General features: G+C 38.0%; 1 protein-coding gene across 1 annotated transcript in view; it reads right to left on the reverse strand.

Annotated features, from left to right (window-relative positions):
* LOC106890775 (rab GTPase-activating protein 1-like) overlaps positions 1–18,171 on the reverse strand; it is a 273,774-nt gene that overhangs the window by 84,400 nt on the left and 171,203 nt on the right. The window contains exon 19 of the mRNA XM_014946791.1: positions 9,422–9,463. Coding sequence (XP_014802277.1) covers positions 9,422–9,463 — 42 coding nt within the window. The remainder of the gene's footprint in view (positions 1–9,421; positions 9,464–18,171) is intronic.

Consider the following 18,171-nt stretch of genomic DNA (forward strand, 5'->3'; position numbering starts at 1 on the left):
CCACAAACATTAGGTTCTACCTTCAACATGCAAATGAAAACATTGCTCAAAACATTAAAAAGGAAGAAATAAGGACATTGTACTGTGTGTACTGGGAAGCAAGCTACAGAACTCACTAGAAGCATAGAGGTGAATGGGCAGAGTCACTGGTGGTTTGTGGGTGAAACAGGCAAGAGGGCAGACAATTCAGAGCATCATCCATGTCAAAAGCCTTAAATTATTTCTTGCATAAATCATACTTTAATAAGCTAATAGCTAACTCTCACCCTTAGAGAAATTCAGGTTTGGTTCATTTTGGGTAAGGTCTGGACTTAAGAAAAATGGAATGAAGTGATTATTAAAAAAGTCTTTAATTCTAAAAAGTTATAATAGGATCTCCTAGTTAGAGGCTAAAACCAGATGAATTCAGGTTGGAAATTAGGCGCCAATTTTTAGGAATGAGGAAAATTAACTACAGGATTAGCTTCCCAAGAGATGTGGTCTACCACCATCATTATAATTTTTACATCAGATCTGGATTTCTTGTTTAAAAAGAGGTCTCTAAGATCCAAAAAATTCAAAGGCTTGACAAAAGCCCACTTAATTATCAGCTCCATGTTTTTCAGGAACTCCTTTCATACAGCGTAACAGTGAACTGTCATTAAGATTTGCAGTTTGAGACTTTTTACACTCCCTACCATTCTTAAATATGTCTACATCCTCATTGAACACTAAATATTATTTTTAGCCATGTCTGACCAGGAATTGGGATTTTTCCTCCCTGTAACTTCACTACTTTTAACTGTGCCATTAGATTACTGCCCTGCATTCTTCAGAAGGGCTTAAAGTCAACTTAAAAATAAAAATGGCCCAAAAGGCAGTAACTTGCACACTAACTAGAATGTCTTGAGGTAAACATGTGCTACTCATGGTTTAATTTACATGTTGTAGACTATCTGATCTTTAAGTACAATTAAATTCTGTTTCTGCCATTCCTATCCATTAAATGTCTTTTTGCTCATGTGGTGCTGATGCAGTAAAGATCTGCTCAGACCTGAGCACCAGTGAACTCAGAAGAAGTGGCTAGTGGCAAAATATTCTCTTAGCAAATAAAATCACATAGAATATGACTTGAAATTACCTGTTTTCTGAATTCTCTAGCAAGATACTAAGGGAATTAATGGGAATTCCTTTATAAATCTCCGAACTTCAAAATAGACCAAATTAGAAGAACATATGGAACAGTACAGAACATAAATGAGTGCACAGAGCCTGAATGTAAATGCGTTAGTTTTAGGAGTTCATACCGGTTTAGCTCCCAGATAACGGTGTTCTCACTTTTGTGTTTAACAAGGCGTGACAACTCACTGTAAAAACTGGCAACCTGCCCAACTGCTGTAATTTTAAAATTACGACCCCATGTGAGCACCACAGATTTCTCTCTCCCTCTCTGCATCCCCTGACTGCCCACACGCTCCCTGCACGAACAGCCCAGACTTTGCTTTGACAAGAATATCCAATTTTTACGATAACGGGGCACGTACTGAAAGGTCAGTACTGAGATAAACTAAACATTTTCCTAATTGCTATATCAATTGCTAACTGATCAATGCTGATGTATGACAGTGTCTCTCTTTAAAAAAAAGAAAAAAAGGAATTGGATTGCCTTTAACATTTTAGTGTCAAAAATTACCGACTTTGAAAAGCTAAATGGACTCTAAAACTGGAACAAAAGGGAAAGTTCTCTTTCAAGTTATTCCTATAAAAGGATAACACAAATCCATATGAATTACATCATGCCCACAATAAGAGCTTCACCTCTTACCTTATCAGAAATTACTTTGTCCTTTCTGTTCTTTAGGTCTAATCACAACTGTGTAATCTGGATTTAGTGAAGTTTATATCTTTATCATTATTAGAGAGAACATGATAAAACAATTTATTTTCACAGTAGATTCCATCAGAGCTCTGTGCTGGGGTTGTGCTGGTTGACCTACTCTTAAATGGCTTGGAAAAGAGGGCGAATTGTGAGGTGACAGTGTTTGCAAATGCTACTAAATTATTCAGGGTTTTAAAGACAGGGGCTTACAGTAAAGAATTGCAGAAGGACTGTAAGAGACTGAATGACTGGGCAAAAGTACGGTAAATGAAAGTCAATGTAGATAAATGCAAATTGATGCACACGGGGAACAATATTAATTTTACATATAAATGATAGACTCTGAGTGGACAATTGCTACTCAGGCATGAATCTTGAAGTCACTGTGGGCAGTTTTATGAAAATACCAGCTCAGTGCACTGCAGAGGTCAACAAAATAAATCAAATGGTAGGAATCAATAGGAAAGGAATAGAGATCTAAACAGAGAATGTCATTATTCTACAGTGTAACTCCATGATGTGTTTTCATCTTTGCTATTATGCATTACTCTGGGCACTCCAATAGAGCCAGAAAAGTATGCAGAAAGGGAATGAGGTTCATCAGTCTTTCAAACGAGGAAACAAAAAATAGACTATCAAGCCTGGAAAATTGATGGGGGATATGGTAGACCTATAAAATCACGAGTGGAATAGAGAACATGAAGAGGCACCAACAGTCCAAAATGCCTTCCAGCACAGGAATGAAGAACCTCACATGAAACTCACAGGTGACAGGTTCAAAGAAAACAAAATTATAATTAAGCTGAGAAAATCTCTGTGGGTACTAGTTTACATGTGTTCAAAAAGTCACAGGACAAACCCATGGAATAAGAATCTGTAATTAAACATGAGACTACTTCTTTTTCAGAGAGTCATATGGGACAAACCCATGGAATAAGAATCTGTATAGAGTTATTAAACATGAGACTACTTCTTTTTCAGAGAGTCATAATAAATCAGGGTTCAGTGCTGCTAAAGAAATGCAGTCCAACAGATTTCATGCTTTCTCTGCTTTCAGTCTTAAAAAGAGAATGCCTCTTCTCCCTCAGAGTTAAAAATTTATGGTGAATGTTCACCTAATAGAAATTGAACTGATTTTAGGTGTGAGGAGGAGATCAAATGAGCTAAGAAACTAATGGGATAGGATGGATTTTTAACATGCAAATACAGGTGAACATTTAAAAATGGAAAACTGATTATATTGGGGCTAGAAAGTCAATAGCCTGGAAGCTGATTGATTCTGGACATTTTCAGGTACAGATTTCTCCTTCTAAAGATATATTTCCAACAAGTCATGAAGTACTGTCTTTTGTGGTAGGAGGAATGAGTTTGGGGAGTGGGAGCTCTGGGACCCCAGCACAACCTACAGTTTAAGGACCTCCTCGATTCAGGAACTAGAAATATAAAAGCAGTGATCTGAGAGCCTCTTAAAAAACAAACTCCTTGTCCTGTGCCTAATGGAGAAGACCTTGAAAAGAGAACAGCTGGTTCTGATCTCTAACATCAAAGAGTTTGGATCCACTTCTGTACCAGAAGCTTCAGCACTGATCCTGGGATCGGCTACATAAAGAAGCTATAAAAAAAAAACTGGTATAAAAGGCAACATCTATTTTGTCTTAGATTCTAAGGTGGACACTTCTTTTTTTATCTTGAAAAGAACCTTTTGAGGATTTAATGCACTTACAGAGTGGACTAAGCCAGATCAGTTAGAATCAAAACCAGTTTAGGTTGGAAAGGAACCCTGTATGTCACTTCATCCAGCCTCTGGCTTAAAGCAGTGCTAATGTAAAAATCAGTCCGAGCTCCTCACGTCACTGGAAATGCAAAATAAGAGTGATGGTCTGCAGAGAGAATGAAATAGCTGGTTTATGTCTTGGAGACGTGGCCTAAGCTCCGTTGCTTACACAGTCAGTGCACTTTTCCTATGATATCTCTAAAAAAGTCACCATAATTGTCACAATTTCATCACCAACTGAAAGACAACTCACATTTTTTAACTATCTGCATTGACAATATGCAAATTTTACCTAAAATAAGCACCTGTTCAGTCTTCAATGGCATCCTTGGATGTTTAGCTAGTAAGATTATACCAAATATCAGTATCTTATTTCAGTAAAACATGGAAGAATGCCATTGTTCAACTTAACTATTCCTCTTAAATTGCTGGTTTTCATCTGAGTGATAAAACTCACTTCATTACTTGCTGCTATGACTTGGACCTTTTTGCTTATTCCTTGATTGTTTCTTAAAAGACTTCACTACTTTTTAAACACTAATGCCCCGGGTTAGATGGCAATTTCAGCATCAGGTGATAAAGGCAGGCATAACCTTAAGAGATGTCACATTGGCCACTTCAAGCCACACAGCTCCCTGGAGGATTAGGTGTAACTTACCCATGAAGAGCAGGATCTAAGGTGCACAAAAATGGATGACTGCTCTGGCTATCTTTGGGTATGTCCACTTTTCATGAGCATGAATTTTTGAGCTATGCCTTTAACACAGAACAAAATTTCAGATCTGATTTTAAAGTTCTGGGTTGATACAAGTGGGAATAAATGATGGACAAAATCCAAGATGGGTTAGGTCAGATGTCTATCTAAAGAAGATAATGTCTTGCAAGTGAAAAAGGAAAACTGATAATTCACTATATGTTCATTAAGAAGATAAATATAAATGTATATAGTAGTACAGCATAATTTTATTCAAAATTCATGCTTCTACACAAACCCACATCTAAAGTGGTGAAACTATTTATGGAACCCTCTGGTTAGACATGAATACTATTTCATACAAATGTAAGAGAACAACACAATCCTCACGGTTATCAGATAACGTATATCTTTTTGAAATAAAGAAATACAACATTAACACGGAAAACATAGTGTAACCTCTCTTCAAGATCCAGTCATTCACCTCTAAAAATATTAGTACAGAATTGAGATGATGCAGAAGAGAACTACTAGAGTCCAAGAACACTGAGAATATTGGTTTATTTAGTAAACAATATGAATGATATCTATAAATACTTCAAAGTGAAAAACACTAGTGTGAGTGTCGCTAGAAGGGGACTACTTAAGATAAAGGACAATGCTGATATAAAAGTAGAGGAGTGTAAAATGATCAGTGATAAATCTAAACTGGAACAAGGGAAATGGCCTTCCACCAGCACTACTGCTGCTGTTACTAGTTTATGAAATGGATGCCACATCACATAATGGCATAATACAGCAGCGAAATATTGCTTTGGCCCAGGAGGTCCTTTTCAGTCCAGCGATAGAATGACATAAATATAAGAAATAACCCTCCTTATCCAAGGTAATTTTGACGCTTTTTTTTTAAATCTAGGGAGCCTCTCTATCAACTACTTGAATTAATAGCATCATCTGCTGTCCCTGCCATTGTACCTGATATTCTTCTCCCTAATCTGTTGGGCACAGACTGACACAAACAGCATTGAGACTGAAAGGTGGCAAGAGAAATAACCAACAACTGTTGGTTATTTGTGTTGTTTGTGTAATACACAGTTATCACTTGATAACGAGGAGTGAGGAGGTGTGTAAGAACTCATAACCACCCTCTGAAACGCTGCTCCCATTCGCTTGAGTTCAAGGAATGATACATAAGAGTACTGGTTTTAAGATAATATATATATACTGAAGTGCGTGTCTGTAAGGTAATAATGCATTGGCTGTAACAAATACACAAGCAGTCACAAATATATTATTGTTTCTCACTATTTTCTACCCATTTGAGTTTGAATACTGTACACCTTCCTGATCAAAACTAGGGCTTTCCTCTGGCATTAAGCAACACATTTTTAATGGTCACCCAGATGAAAGCTCAACAACTGAAGTGTTGACCTTAAGTGCTGTTAGGAATCACATTGCATGACTAGATGAATTCTCAAAAAGAGAGTTGGAATGTGGACCTGTTTTAAAGCCCTGTGGTTCATTCTTGCATTTCCAGTTAACCTGTACTCTTCCCTGCCCTTTCAATAGTTAGCAACTTAATCCAGAGCCTGATTTCTCCACAATCACATATTTTAGTACTTGCCTCATTTCGCTAATTCCAAAATAAAGCATGCTAAGGTTCTTGCTAAGGTAGCAAGATCAGAAACAGAAGATTAAGGAAATAATTACTGAAATATCCAAATATGAAACATTTATTGCTAGTTTGGTTTTTTTTTTCTATTTCACATATGTGAAGATTTTCATGCTTATTTTGTAACTTCCAACAAAGAAACAAAGTAGTTGATGACAAAAGGGATCTGACAGTATGCTGGCACTGGAATGGTACATTTTCCTCTGTCATTCTCAATTAATGGTCTTAATTGGTATTTTTAAAATTAAAATACTGATGATGTTAGTTGAGTTGTTCTAAACCACAGTTTTCTACACTGCCTTTTTCAACACCGTGGTCCTTTCACACCCCAGGGCTTCACTATGTTTTCTGATGCTCACAAAATGAAAGGAGAGGGATTTGATTTTCTATCAGATCAGCTTACTAAACGTTAACTCAGGTGCAGTCTCTACATGACATAACTAAATGATTAATGTCAAACTGTAAAATAGTGCCACCAGCTGGAGAGCCTGACAGATGAGCACACTGTGGAGTATACAAAAAGCAGTGACAGGTATTAGAAAGCATAACATTTGAATGCTACAGAAAACAAAGACTGCTTTTCCTTCAATAAGAAATCAGATTAATGCCCTATTACAAATTACAGCTCTATAGCTAAAGAGCTTTAATCCTCTAGCTGTTCGTTGCTACAATCGTGCTCAGAATGTGGGAGATGGCAAGGGAAAGGATTCCCCTTCATGTCTTAAATACATGTTTATTTTCCAAGGATTGCTGCATTAGGATGTCTTGGGTAATTGGTCACAGAAGTAGTAATGTCATTTCAAAACTAACAAGCATTCACCTAGAATACCAGCAGCTGGTGCTAACAGTGAGAAACTGCAATGAGGAAAAGGGACTTCAAGATAAAAGCTATTCTGTTGCTATTTAATGAGGGATCATGAGGCACAGACTTCACAAAGAAGTCAGGAAAAAGGCATTTACACAATAAGACTCAGATATTCCACTGATGAAGGACTCCCTCGTCCAAATTAAAAATAACCCAAAAGATTGTGGATGGGAAAATAATCACTCTGTTTTAACACGGAACAAATCCTTTTTGGTTGTTTTCATTCACTTCACAGTCAGAGAGAAACAAGACCTTAGAAACACACAGTTTTTAAAGTGGTTGGTCTGCAGCATGCACATTTGTTCTCTGTAATTTAAAAGGACCAGTGCACTAAACCACGTTGTTCCTAATGATTAGAAAAGATTATGAACATGCTTTAATAGGAAAAAGAAATACTTCAGGTCTGAGAGTACAAAATTGTACTTGCCTATCAGAACAGCAATTCCCACTGAAATTCTCTTGCCTATCAGAACAGCAATTCCCACTGAAAGCAAATCGTATGCTAATTCAATTGTGTATAATCACCAGCTCCACCTTGGTACCTTAATGAACCGTGCTCTTACGTGAGTGTTTCTGACTTAGAATCTTATCATATTTACCTGTATTTTCTTGGTACTTGTTTTTGGCTGCAATAAAGAAATACTCTCTCAGGATAACACCTCCCTTACCATTTAGAGCCTATTATTGCCACAGCGGGCAGATACAGCATATTGCATATATATACCAGCTCTTAAACTTAGAAAATGGTTATAACAAGACTGACAAAATACTTTCTTGATTTTTCCTCTTCTGGCACAGAGAAAGAGAAATGTTCAATTCAATAAGCTGCATGTTGTGGAATATATATAAAATGAACAAAATGAGCATTTTCTGTTAAAAGAAATTGGCTTAATCAATCAACACACACACACACAAAAATCCTTATTTGCAGTGTGACCTCCATGAGTTAAGGATTTTAGTCCTTTCCAAACCTTGTCATAGTTTCTAAACAGTTGTTCTACTGCTAATCTCAGTTCAACCATTCCCATTAGCAGCAGCAGGAAACCTAAGGAAAACAGACTTCTGGGTGTAAAGCCATGGTCTCAAAGCCATCCTTCATAATCAAAATGAACTCCTTTCCTGAAAACCTTGCCAGCCATTTTCAGCTCAGTGCAAGTACTCCTCCTTTTCTTTCTTCTCCTTCAGTTTAAGATCCATAAGCTGGTATCTCTACCCCTTTCCAGAACCAATTCCTACTACTATGGCAGCAAACCTGTTGGGTGGTGTTGGATGCTTGCTTTCACTTCCTTACTATCTATCATGCCATAACCTACTAGATTTCCCTTTATCCATACTGACCTTAAAAACCAGAAAATTAACAAGCCCCCATAGTTGCAAATAAAACATAAAACAGGAAGAAAAGAGCACACGCTTCCCTCTCCCTTTTTTACAAATTCAGATTTGTGTAGGAGCACTTTCCTAGAAATGTCCATTAAATACATTTCCTGTTTATAGGTGACTTCATTTAATACATTTCTAGTCCTGTAGAAAGTCACATCACCATTTGACACATTAACTGCGTTAGTGTGAAACACAAGTTATTTTGGACATTTTCTTACCTTCGTGGTCACACTGTCTCATACCTACACTGCAGTGCTTCACTGAACTTACTCTACCTCAAGTGAAAATATATGTGTTTTGAAATTTCCAATTGCAGCAGCAACAGCATATATATGTTCCTGGTGGGAAGCACTTTGGCTGTAGGACTTTGTGCCACAGATGTCGAATCTCTGAGACTTACTCTTCACTGAGTAACTCCACTAGTAGCTGTTTGCCCTTTCTGGGTAAATGATAAGAACACACCGGAGGACTAGTAGCAGCCAAATGATACTAGTCTGTGTCCACATTACAGGGTTGTTGTGTTTGGAGCGTCAGGCTGTTCTATCCTGAGCTTTAGCCTGAAGTATTTGATGGGAGTATTATTTGAATTCAAAGGTGGCATTTCAAATTCCATACCATATTCCTGTATGCGAACTGGATTTGAACTAGAGCCAACGTCTGAAGGTCAATATAAGTTAACTCTGAACTATCTCATTAGCATCAAAAGGGCTAATGCTCTATCTAGAGGTTTAGTTGTTCATTTGTTTCATTTTTGTCAAAGCCACAGACAGAAGTCTTCCATTCGTCTCTTAACATTACAAATATATTCGATAGCAAATAATATTTAATCATATGTTCTTGAATATTTATATGAAAGAACATGGCCACAAAATAAATACACTGTGAAATCAATCAGAATTGTTTTCTTAACAGTAATTACATGAGACATCTAAATCCTTAGACTGCACTCTTTGTTCTGGGAACTTTATGACATGATTAAGTTTAATAAAAACAGATCTACCATAAGTACAATTATGAAGACAGCTCTACCCAAATGGATGATATTTCTCCTCTGTTGCCTCCTCCAGAAGTCCCACTATTATTGTCCCTTTAGTCATGGTATCTTAAGATAAGAAAATATTCCATAGAGTTTAATAAAATAAAATAAAAAAAAACCCACATTTTAATCAATTACTTACCTTTAGGAGAGCCAAAGCTACATGGAAGATTATGTTCATACCCTGAAAAAAAGAAGAAAAAGACTTCAATGAGTCCCAGCTCACAAATCTCTCTTCCCTGCTACATATCACTATGTAGGATCATAACTAGATGCTGCAAATCTCTAGGGAACGCTTCCCTTTTCCCTGCTACACTTCAAAGTTGATCATTAAAGCCCAAGGCACAGTTTCCAAACTCCCAGCTGGGGAAGATGACAGCTCTTTGGAGCTTTTGGAATCTCACTGTTCAATTCATCAGGTGCTACGGATGTGACAGGATACCCCTCCATCATTTCAGGACCTGTCAAAGCTGGTTTTCATAAATAGTGTCTGCGCCATTCAGAATACTGTAACAAGCAGAGCATAAAGAAAATGTGATAAATATTCTAGTTGATAGGATTTTTGCCAACTAACTGAGCTTAGCTATGATTAATCATGTACAATCTTTTATGCTCAAACTGTAAAAAGACTAAAATAAAGCAAAAAAGATCCTACAAGAACACAAAACCCCTTTTTTGCTGCTATTACCCAAAAGTCAAAACTATTTCAAAGGTAAGCATACTGATGTCTGCATCAAATAGTTGCTTTATGGTTTGCAAAAGCTGGAAATACAAGTGTACAGAAATCTACTCAGTGAAAAACACAGTGACAATATCCAATTATTTAAAAATCAAAGAAAGTAAAAACTACTCCACTGACTCCAGAGGGGTGAAAAAGGCTACACTTCCACTTATACTGTATATAAAGATAAGAAATACCACTCCTCCACTGTTGTTCAACATCTTTTTGTTTTGACAATTAGTAAAAACTACTCCACTGATTGACTCCTGAGGGGTGAAAAAGACTACACATCCACTTATACTGTACATAAAAATAAGAAATACCACTCCTCCCCTGTTGTTCAACATCTTTTTGTTTTGACAATGAAGACCTTTACATTTTTGCAGGGGGAAGGGGAGCACATACCCTGAATGAGGCTCCTCTGGAGCAGCCTAACTGAAACCACTCTTGGAGTCCTGCTTGGAAAACTATCCAGGGGCTGCTCAGGCCAGAGGACACAAGACAACAGCCTCGCTGGCAGCACACACATTGCCTCTGCTGTTGGAAGACACTCTCCTGTCTGTAGCCTATGTATCTTGATTTAATATTTAAGATTATAAATAGCTTTGTGTTCATCCCCATATGAAAAATACCATACACACTTCTCGTCTGCACTTTGTGTTCAGACTTTTCCTAGATTATATTTTCCAAATCTTCTTGCCTGCTTGTTAATGGCATAATAAATCTTTTCTTATAATGTCTTTCAGGGCCGGTATCTAAAAATGTCTCAACAGACTTGCACGCAAGTAATACTGTCACTGCAATACATACTGTTGTGGGATAACAACAGGACTTTTTATAAGGGAACCTCCTCCAAGAATATTTCCTTCTGCAACTGAGTATTTTTCTGAGCCTCTTCCTGAAAGACTGAGACCATATTTCTGTGAAAATTAGCTTTTAGAAAACCTGCAGAGACTTTTCAGAGGCATTCTTGGAAAGAAATTCTATTTGTTTATATGGCTAGTACAGTGCCTTGAAGGGATTTTACCATTAATGAGTCTTGGAAATGCTACAACATTAGACATAATGAATATTGCAGCAATCCATGAACTACTTTGCAACTCAACACATAATCATTATGGCAACAAACTGTCATTTTCCACTAGAGGTCACAATTGCAGCAGGACTGAACCTTGCTTCATTGACAGGAAACCCATCTTCCACATGGGATAACAAATATTTGAAACACAATGGAAGTTATTTTGCTTTTTATATTTTAATTTAAGAGAAAAAATGTCTGGCTGTGAGTTTCAGTTACGACACTGGTAACACTAGAGCACCAGCAGCAGTAAATGAAGTTCATAGTAGTCTCAGTTTTATTCCAAGTATAAATCTGAAGTCAGCAGTTCATTCTACACAGTCACGACATTAGCAACTTTTATTTCCTAACAGAGAGGATTTGGTATGAACATACAAGCTAAAAATGAGAGAGAACTACAAGCCCTCACAAACATTGCGTTTCCTTTTTAACTAACTGGTTGACTATTACATGCAAGTGTGGGGTTATAGAGCAACCAGTGTCCTGTGTATTTTCTGGCACTACCAAAAAACCCCAAAAGAAAACCAAACCAGTCGTGGGGTTACTGAGCAACCAGTGTCCAAAAAACCCCAAAAGAAAACCAAACCAGTTTTCAGTTGTTTTCTGAATATTTTTTTTTTCCTGACTCGCCTGAAACTCATGTTGTTCCTGAATTCAAACTAATCAAACTCTTTCCCGATACTCCTTGTACATGATTGCTCTTCACATGGATAGCAAATGCAGTAGAAATAGGTTTCCTCCTGCCTTCAGGATACCCAGCTCTTCTTCTAGCCCCACCAGGCAAGGGGCAGCCGAGAGACTCCCTAAAGATACGTGAGATCACCTGCTCAACACACAAGCACCCTAAAATCAGAATATTAAAAGTACTTAAACCCTTCATTTACAGCTGCCTGAGTGGCACTCCATGACTAGTAACAGAAAACAGTCTGCACCTTCTTTTCCTCAAAGGGAGAGAGAGGTAACTCCAAAACCAAGGCAATATTTTAGACCTGAGGCATCAATTGCTGCAGTTTCCTGCTGACCAGCTTGGGCTTTCTGGAACTGACGGGCTAATATACCCCTCTACAGCTGGGTGACTTGGAGGTGGCACCTGGCAACCTATGGTAAGGCTTCTACTCGTGTTTGGATTTACAGCCAGATGCTTCAGATTTCAAATGCATTGCCTTACCCACCCATTTTAACAACACATTTTATAACCACGGATCTACATACTTGAGTTATTTTCTCTAATGCGTGCAAGACTATTCTGACATAGCCAAGTTTAATGATTATGAAAAAGGAGGCTGAGCTCATTTTTCCACAATCTCTTATTTAAAATCCTACTTCATTTACCACACACTGATTTATAAGATTCAGCTTAAACTTCTCCATCTATTTTAGAAGAAGGACCAAAAATACCCATATGCACCAGACATATAAATCATTGCTAGTGCTATCCCTCCAGCAATTTTATAATGGAAACATGAAAGTACATACAAATCATCCACAGGGGAATAGAGAAGGAAGACTGTGTTAAATAAGCTTTGGATAATTACTTTTTAAAACCAAAGGTCATATGTTTAACTAGGCACTTGGAAATAAACGCTTTAATATCATGCAGATCTCATCTCAATATTAAAAGAAATTGCAAATGTGAAAGTTGTCCATAATTACCTAAACACTCATTCGTTTAACATATAACACCCAAACCTAAAAACACACTCTAATTACTAAACAAGAACTGTTTTAAGAGCACTAGAATGGTTAGGGGCTTATCATCATGTCACATTACTTCTCAATTATGTGGCCATTCTCGTTTGTCAACCTGAGAGGCTTTGCTGGGAGCAGACAAATGAAGGAGTGTGCAGCCTGCAGAGCTTGCAGACATTAAGCCCACAGGCGAAGATCCCAGAAATGAGGCATGTGGATATCCTCTTCCAAGGAACTTATAACTAGCCTTTTACAGAAGGCCTGCAGTTTCTATGAGAGCCTGTCTCAGAGGCTTATCTGCCTAGTTAAGCATCTGCACAGTATCTTCTTTTTTTCCAATGTGTTATTTAAGAACCCTCTTAAGCTTGTGTAGAGGCCTAGAGCATTTTAACAGATCTCATTAAGCTCAAGAGCTTTGGAGAAGGAGCAAGATCATCTCAAATCAGACAACTCTTGACTATTCTGCAGTCAAGATAGTAAGATAAAGGTCAGGAAAGGGAAAATTTCAGAGTTTGTGCTGCCGTACAGCCTCCTTATGGCTCCTGCTGACTGCCACGTTGACCATTCTCTGCTTTACAAAGACTTCCATAGGACAGCAGTTACTCAAAAAAGAAGAGCATAGTCTTGTAGAAGAATTTTTCATACCTACCGAGATGACAGTGCTGGGATGGATGCTCACCATCCAGTAGGTCACCATTTAACTCACCAAGATTGTGCTCCATAGAAGCATCTGCTTATTTGAATTACATGCCAAAAGACTGTAGTTTCCAACAGAGATGGTAGCTAACATTCTCAAGGGCAAAATGAGGAAACTGTATCTCCTAAGACTGAACCGTAAAAATTAAACATTTCAACTGCAAACGATACATGTGCACTGAAATTAAGGTTGGCTTAAAATAAGTGGGAATCGTATTATGTTAACTCTCTTGTAGTGAAAGATTTTCACAGTTCTTTAAAAGCATCCGAAGTTCCTTAAACCCTCTGAAGCCAAGATTCCTTCTGCAGAGAGAAGCAATCTTTGAGGTGTCCTCTGCACTTTGAAACAAGATGATTTATAAAAAGCGGCCTGAAAATAAGATTGGAAACAGAGAACAACAGAGGATGGTAAAATGATTTTGTAGGACTCAGTATGTATTCAATAAGATCTCTGAGACAGAGAGGATGTTAATGGCTTCCTCTAGAAATCAGAAGGTATATCTACCCATTTGACCCAGCGATCAGTATGTATTCAATGAGATTTCTGAGACAGAGAGGATGCTAATGGCTTCCTCTAGAAGTCAGAAGGTATATCTACCCATTTGACCCAGCAAATCCACCCAGAGACCAGAAAAAGAGGAGTTAAGGGGGCAGAAAACTCACACTTGCACTAACACTTGCTACTGGCAAAGCTCAACAGCCAAACGTGGAGGGACCAGAAAAAGGGGAGTTAAGGGGGCAGAAAACTAACACTTGTTACTGGCAAAGCTCAACAGCCAAACGTGGAGCTCACAGAAGAGTTAAGCCAAACAATTTAATCATGCAGTATCTGGACAACACTTGCATAGGGGACAACTTTGGAATTTATCTCCTGTTTTAAAGCTTCTCTTCAATGAGCCTTGGGAGAAGGTAGGTTGTATTAAATACTAGTATCTCCCCCTCTCCAATGCAGATAATCTGACAACCTTCCTCTGGTTACATGGCAATACCCTCTTCCCTCTCCAACCCAGATAATCTGACAGACCTTCCTCTGGTTACATGGCAATACCCTCTGTATCATTTTCACAAACAAAAAGAAGTGAATATCTTAAAAAATATACAGAAAATTCATTTAATATTATTGTCCTTATCTTGTGGTTTTGTTCCTAGATATGTAGAGGAAACAGTGAAGATACTGATACAATATTCTCCTAAATTCACCACCAGGTAAAGAAGATATATGTGGAAGTCAACTGAGCACCTCCTTAAGGTCAGAGAAGGCTCAAGGTTCACATGACATGTCATAAGGACAACCAGTTAACCTGTTCCAGCTGTCTAATAATTGAATTTTCCTTTTTTTTTTTTTTAGAAGAGATTAGCTATTCAACTGAAGTTAATTTGACGTTGTTTCGTAATTTGAAAGTGTTTCATAATTATGTGTTTGATTGCACACTCTTTCAAAGGAGCTACAGAGGGTAATTGGGGTTACAAACTCCTAAGGAGAATTAAAATTCTATCTATGTTTTGGATTGCTTCCAGCAAAACATTTGTTTGGCAACTCTGGTATGTTGAAAGCACACAATAAACTTTAGGAATGTCACAAATGTATTTATTTTGCTGACAACAGAAATAATATGGTGTGAAGCTCAAATTTCTCTTTGTAAGTAGTGCAGACTTAGAGCGCACTCTGTGGGGTTATGTGTGTTAATTAACATCTTTTACTCCAATGTAGTTTGTATAGCTAGTACATTTATTGTAGTTCAATGATAAGACAACTAAAGAAAAGAAAGGTTAACTCATTCAAATAAGGCACAACATAAAATAGCAAGCTTCGTATGAGCAACAGATACAGCTGTCTTACTCAACAGTTATATTATAAAGAAAAGAAAAATAAAATACAAATTGTAGAGAGATCTTACTGCTAACGTATGAGGTGTAGTCAACTTCTTATCTACAGGGCTTCCCCCAGTGACTCTATATACATTGCCTACAACAACAACAGGAAATGCTGTAACACAAGAAAGAAGAAAAGAAAATACAGAAATCCCCATCCTGATACTCTGATGCTGTGAATAATACACAAACCTAATTAAAATCAGTTGACTGAATTATTAGATAAGCAGGTACCAGGGAGATGGTAAAAATAGCACCATGGGGTTCAGTATTTATTGTGCCACTTCTCTGTGTTTTGCAGCATGAAAAGCACACAATAAATACTACCACACAACCATGAACCTGTATTAGTAAGATTTCACATGAAATTTTGTTTGGTTGCTTGCTTTTAACAGAAATGAGTGGGATTCAGGAATGCTGGTGAATATTTACATGTTTTGGGTGATTTTCGTATAATTTGTTGCTGAGATGTTGCTATGGCTGATTGAAGGTAGAGTGCTGTGAGATTAGAACGTTTTCCTCTCCAGCTTCTGTCACTGTTCTCAAAGAATAAAGATTACAGCCATAGAATTTTAAGTAATTTCCAAGTATGAAATTGCTCCCTGACATCTGGTATTTCCACAGTGGCACGCTCCTAATTCACAGGCAGCTGGTTATGGTCTGGCAGCATGCTTTCTCCATTTGCTTGACCAAGTCACATACTAACATTACTTTTCTGGTTTTCAGAGCTTTAAATTACAGAGGTTTTAGACATTCCTTTCCCTCTTTCCAAACATGATTAATATGAGGACAAAGAAGGGTGCCTGAATCCACACTAGGCATCAAGGGCCTTATCACATACATTCAATGAGGACAGAAGAAGAGGACTCTGTAGATAAGATGTCCTCCAGCACTCATATGGAAACAGGGAATGGTTGTTTAAAATGCTCAGAGGAGCAGTAATCTGCCAGATCCCAACCTTCTTGAGGGGTTCAGAACATCTCTTTAATCATAGAATCACAGAATCATAGAATTGCCCAGGCCGGAAGGGACCTCCAAAGGCCATCTAGTCCGACCTCCCCGCAGTCAGCAGGGACACCCCCACCTAGACCAGGTTGCCCAGGGCCTCATCGAGCCTCACCTTGAATATCTCCAGGGAAGGGGCCTCACCCACCTCCCTGGGCAACCTGTTCCAGTGCTCCACCACCCTCACAGTGAAGAACCCCCTTCTAATCTCCAATCTAAATCTGTTCCCCTCCAGCTTGAAGCCATTTCCCCTCGTCCTGTCACTGCAGGCCTTTCTAAACAGGCTCTCCCCAGCCTTCCTGTAGGCTCCCTTCAGGTACTGGAAGGCTGCTATTAGGTCTCCCCGAGAGACTGATCTCCTTCCCCCACTACACATGGTCACATAACACAAAGAAAAATGTTGAATCAATTTCCTGCCTCCCTGCACTCTATCTGATCTCCTTCCCAGTGTCCATTCTTCATCTTCTCCTTTCCACTGCCACAACAGAGTCCTGGCCCTTGCCTCTTGACACCTTGACGTACATTTTCCCTTCCCAACAATCAATTGAATCTTAAGTTCACGTTTTGATTTTATGTACTTAGAAAATTCATTACAGCCTCAGATTCCAAGCACGAAGAACTGGAAAGTGTTTTGGCAGAGGCAGACTGCACCACCCTCTTTTTGAAAAACAGTCTCCAAATTAGCTTAGCTTCCCAGATTTGTTCATGGAATATCACTCTCCCATTTGTGATACTTTACTTTAGTTATTTCTGAAGCATTTTTGAGGACTGCCAAGACTGCACAGAATATGCTGCTATTCAAATACAGCAGATGGCACTGGTGTTAAGTAAGCATTATGGAAATTTACTGTATTCCTAGAAAAATCAACCAAGTGAACATCAACTAGTAAGTGGCTAAAATACGTCAGTTGCAATGGGGAAAGTAATTCAGAGACATACTGTGACACTGTATTAGATGTCTCTTCCCTCTAAGGCACAAACTAGGTCATTCAAATAGGTCCCTCATCTTCACCTGTACCTTAGAATATTTTCTGAAACAGAAGCAATCTCAACATTTTAGGACCACGTCATTTATCAACATCACCAAAAAGGTACCTTCTATTCACATAAGTTATCTTGAATTGCAGATTGCTGTGAGACTGTTTTGCCTTTGCTCATGCTGTGTATTTATCACCAGCCTTGTTATTTTTGGGATAAACAAGCTGCAGCTATGAATGGAAGATACATAAATTATGGATGCTCACAGGAACAGCTGGACAACATAGTGTAAAGGGTTATGCTAAAACCTGTGGCTCTCCAAGAACCTCTTAGATGTACTCTATTAAAATACTCCTCTCACCAGTCCAAGCCTGAATTCTTATAACTTCTGTGTAGCTTTAGAAGTGAATAGAACTTTTTGTGTCCCTCTGCACCTGTGGCAATACAGAACACTGTATTACACAGCTTGAATATTTCTGCTGTTAATTGAAATTTTATATCCAAACACCTAAAACATCTTGCAACTTTTAGTTTGAAAATAAATTAAAATTCTTTATCATTATAATCTGAATGTTTTAAACAGACATGTTGTAAAAGTTCCTCATCCATAACACACACAATTAAATACTACATCCCTTTTCCTTTTCCCTTTAATTTCTCTTCTATTACTGAAAAAACCCACAGTAGAATACAGCTCAAGAAAACTTGTAAAAGTTCCTCATCCATAACACACTCAAATACTACATCCCTTTTCCTTTTTCCTTTAATTTCTCTTCTAGTACTGAAAAAACCCACAGTAGAATACAGCTCTAGTCATCAGACAAATTACACACTAAAATCACTTTTAGCATGG

Source organism: Calidris pugnax, unplaced genomic scaffold (genome assembly GCF_001431845.1).
Source record: "Calidris pugnax isolate Ruff unplaced genomic scaffold, ASM143184v1 scaffold30, whole genome shotgun sequence".
Lineage (NCBI taxonomy): Eukaryota > Metazoa > Chordata > Aves > Charadriiformes > Scolopacidae > Calidris > Calidris pugnax.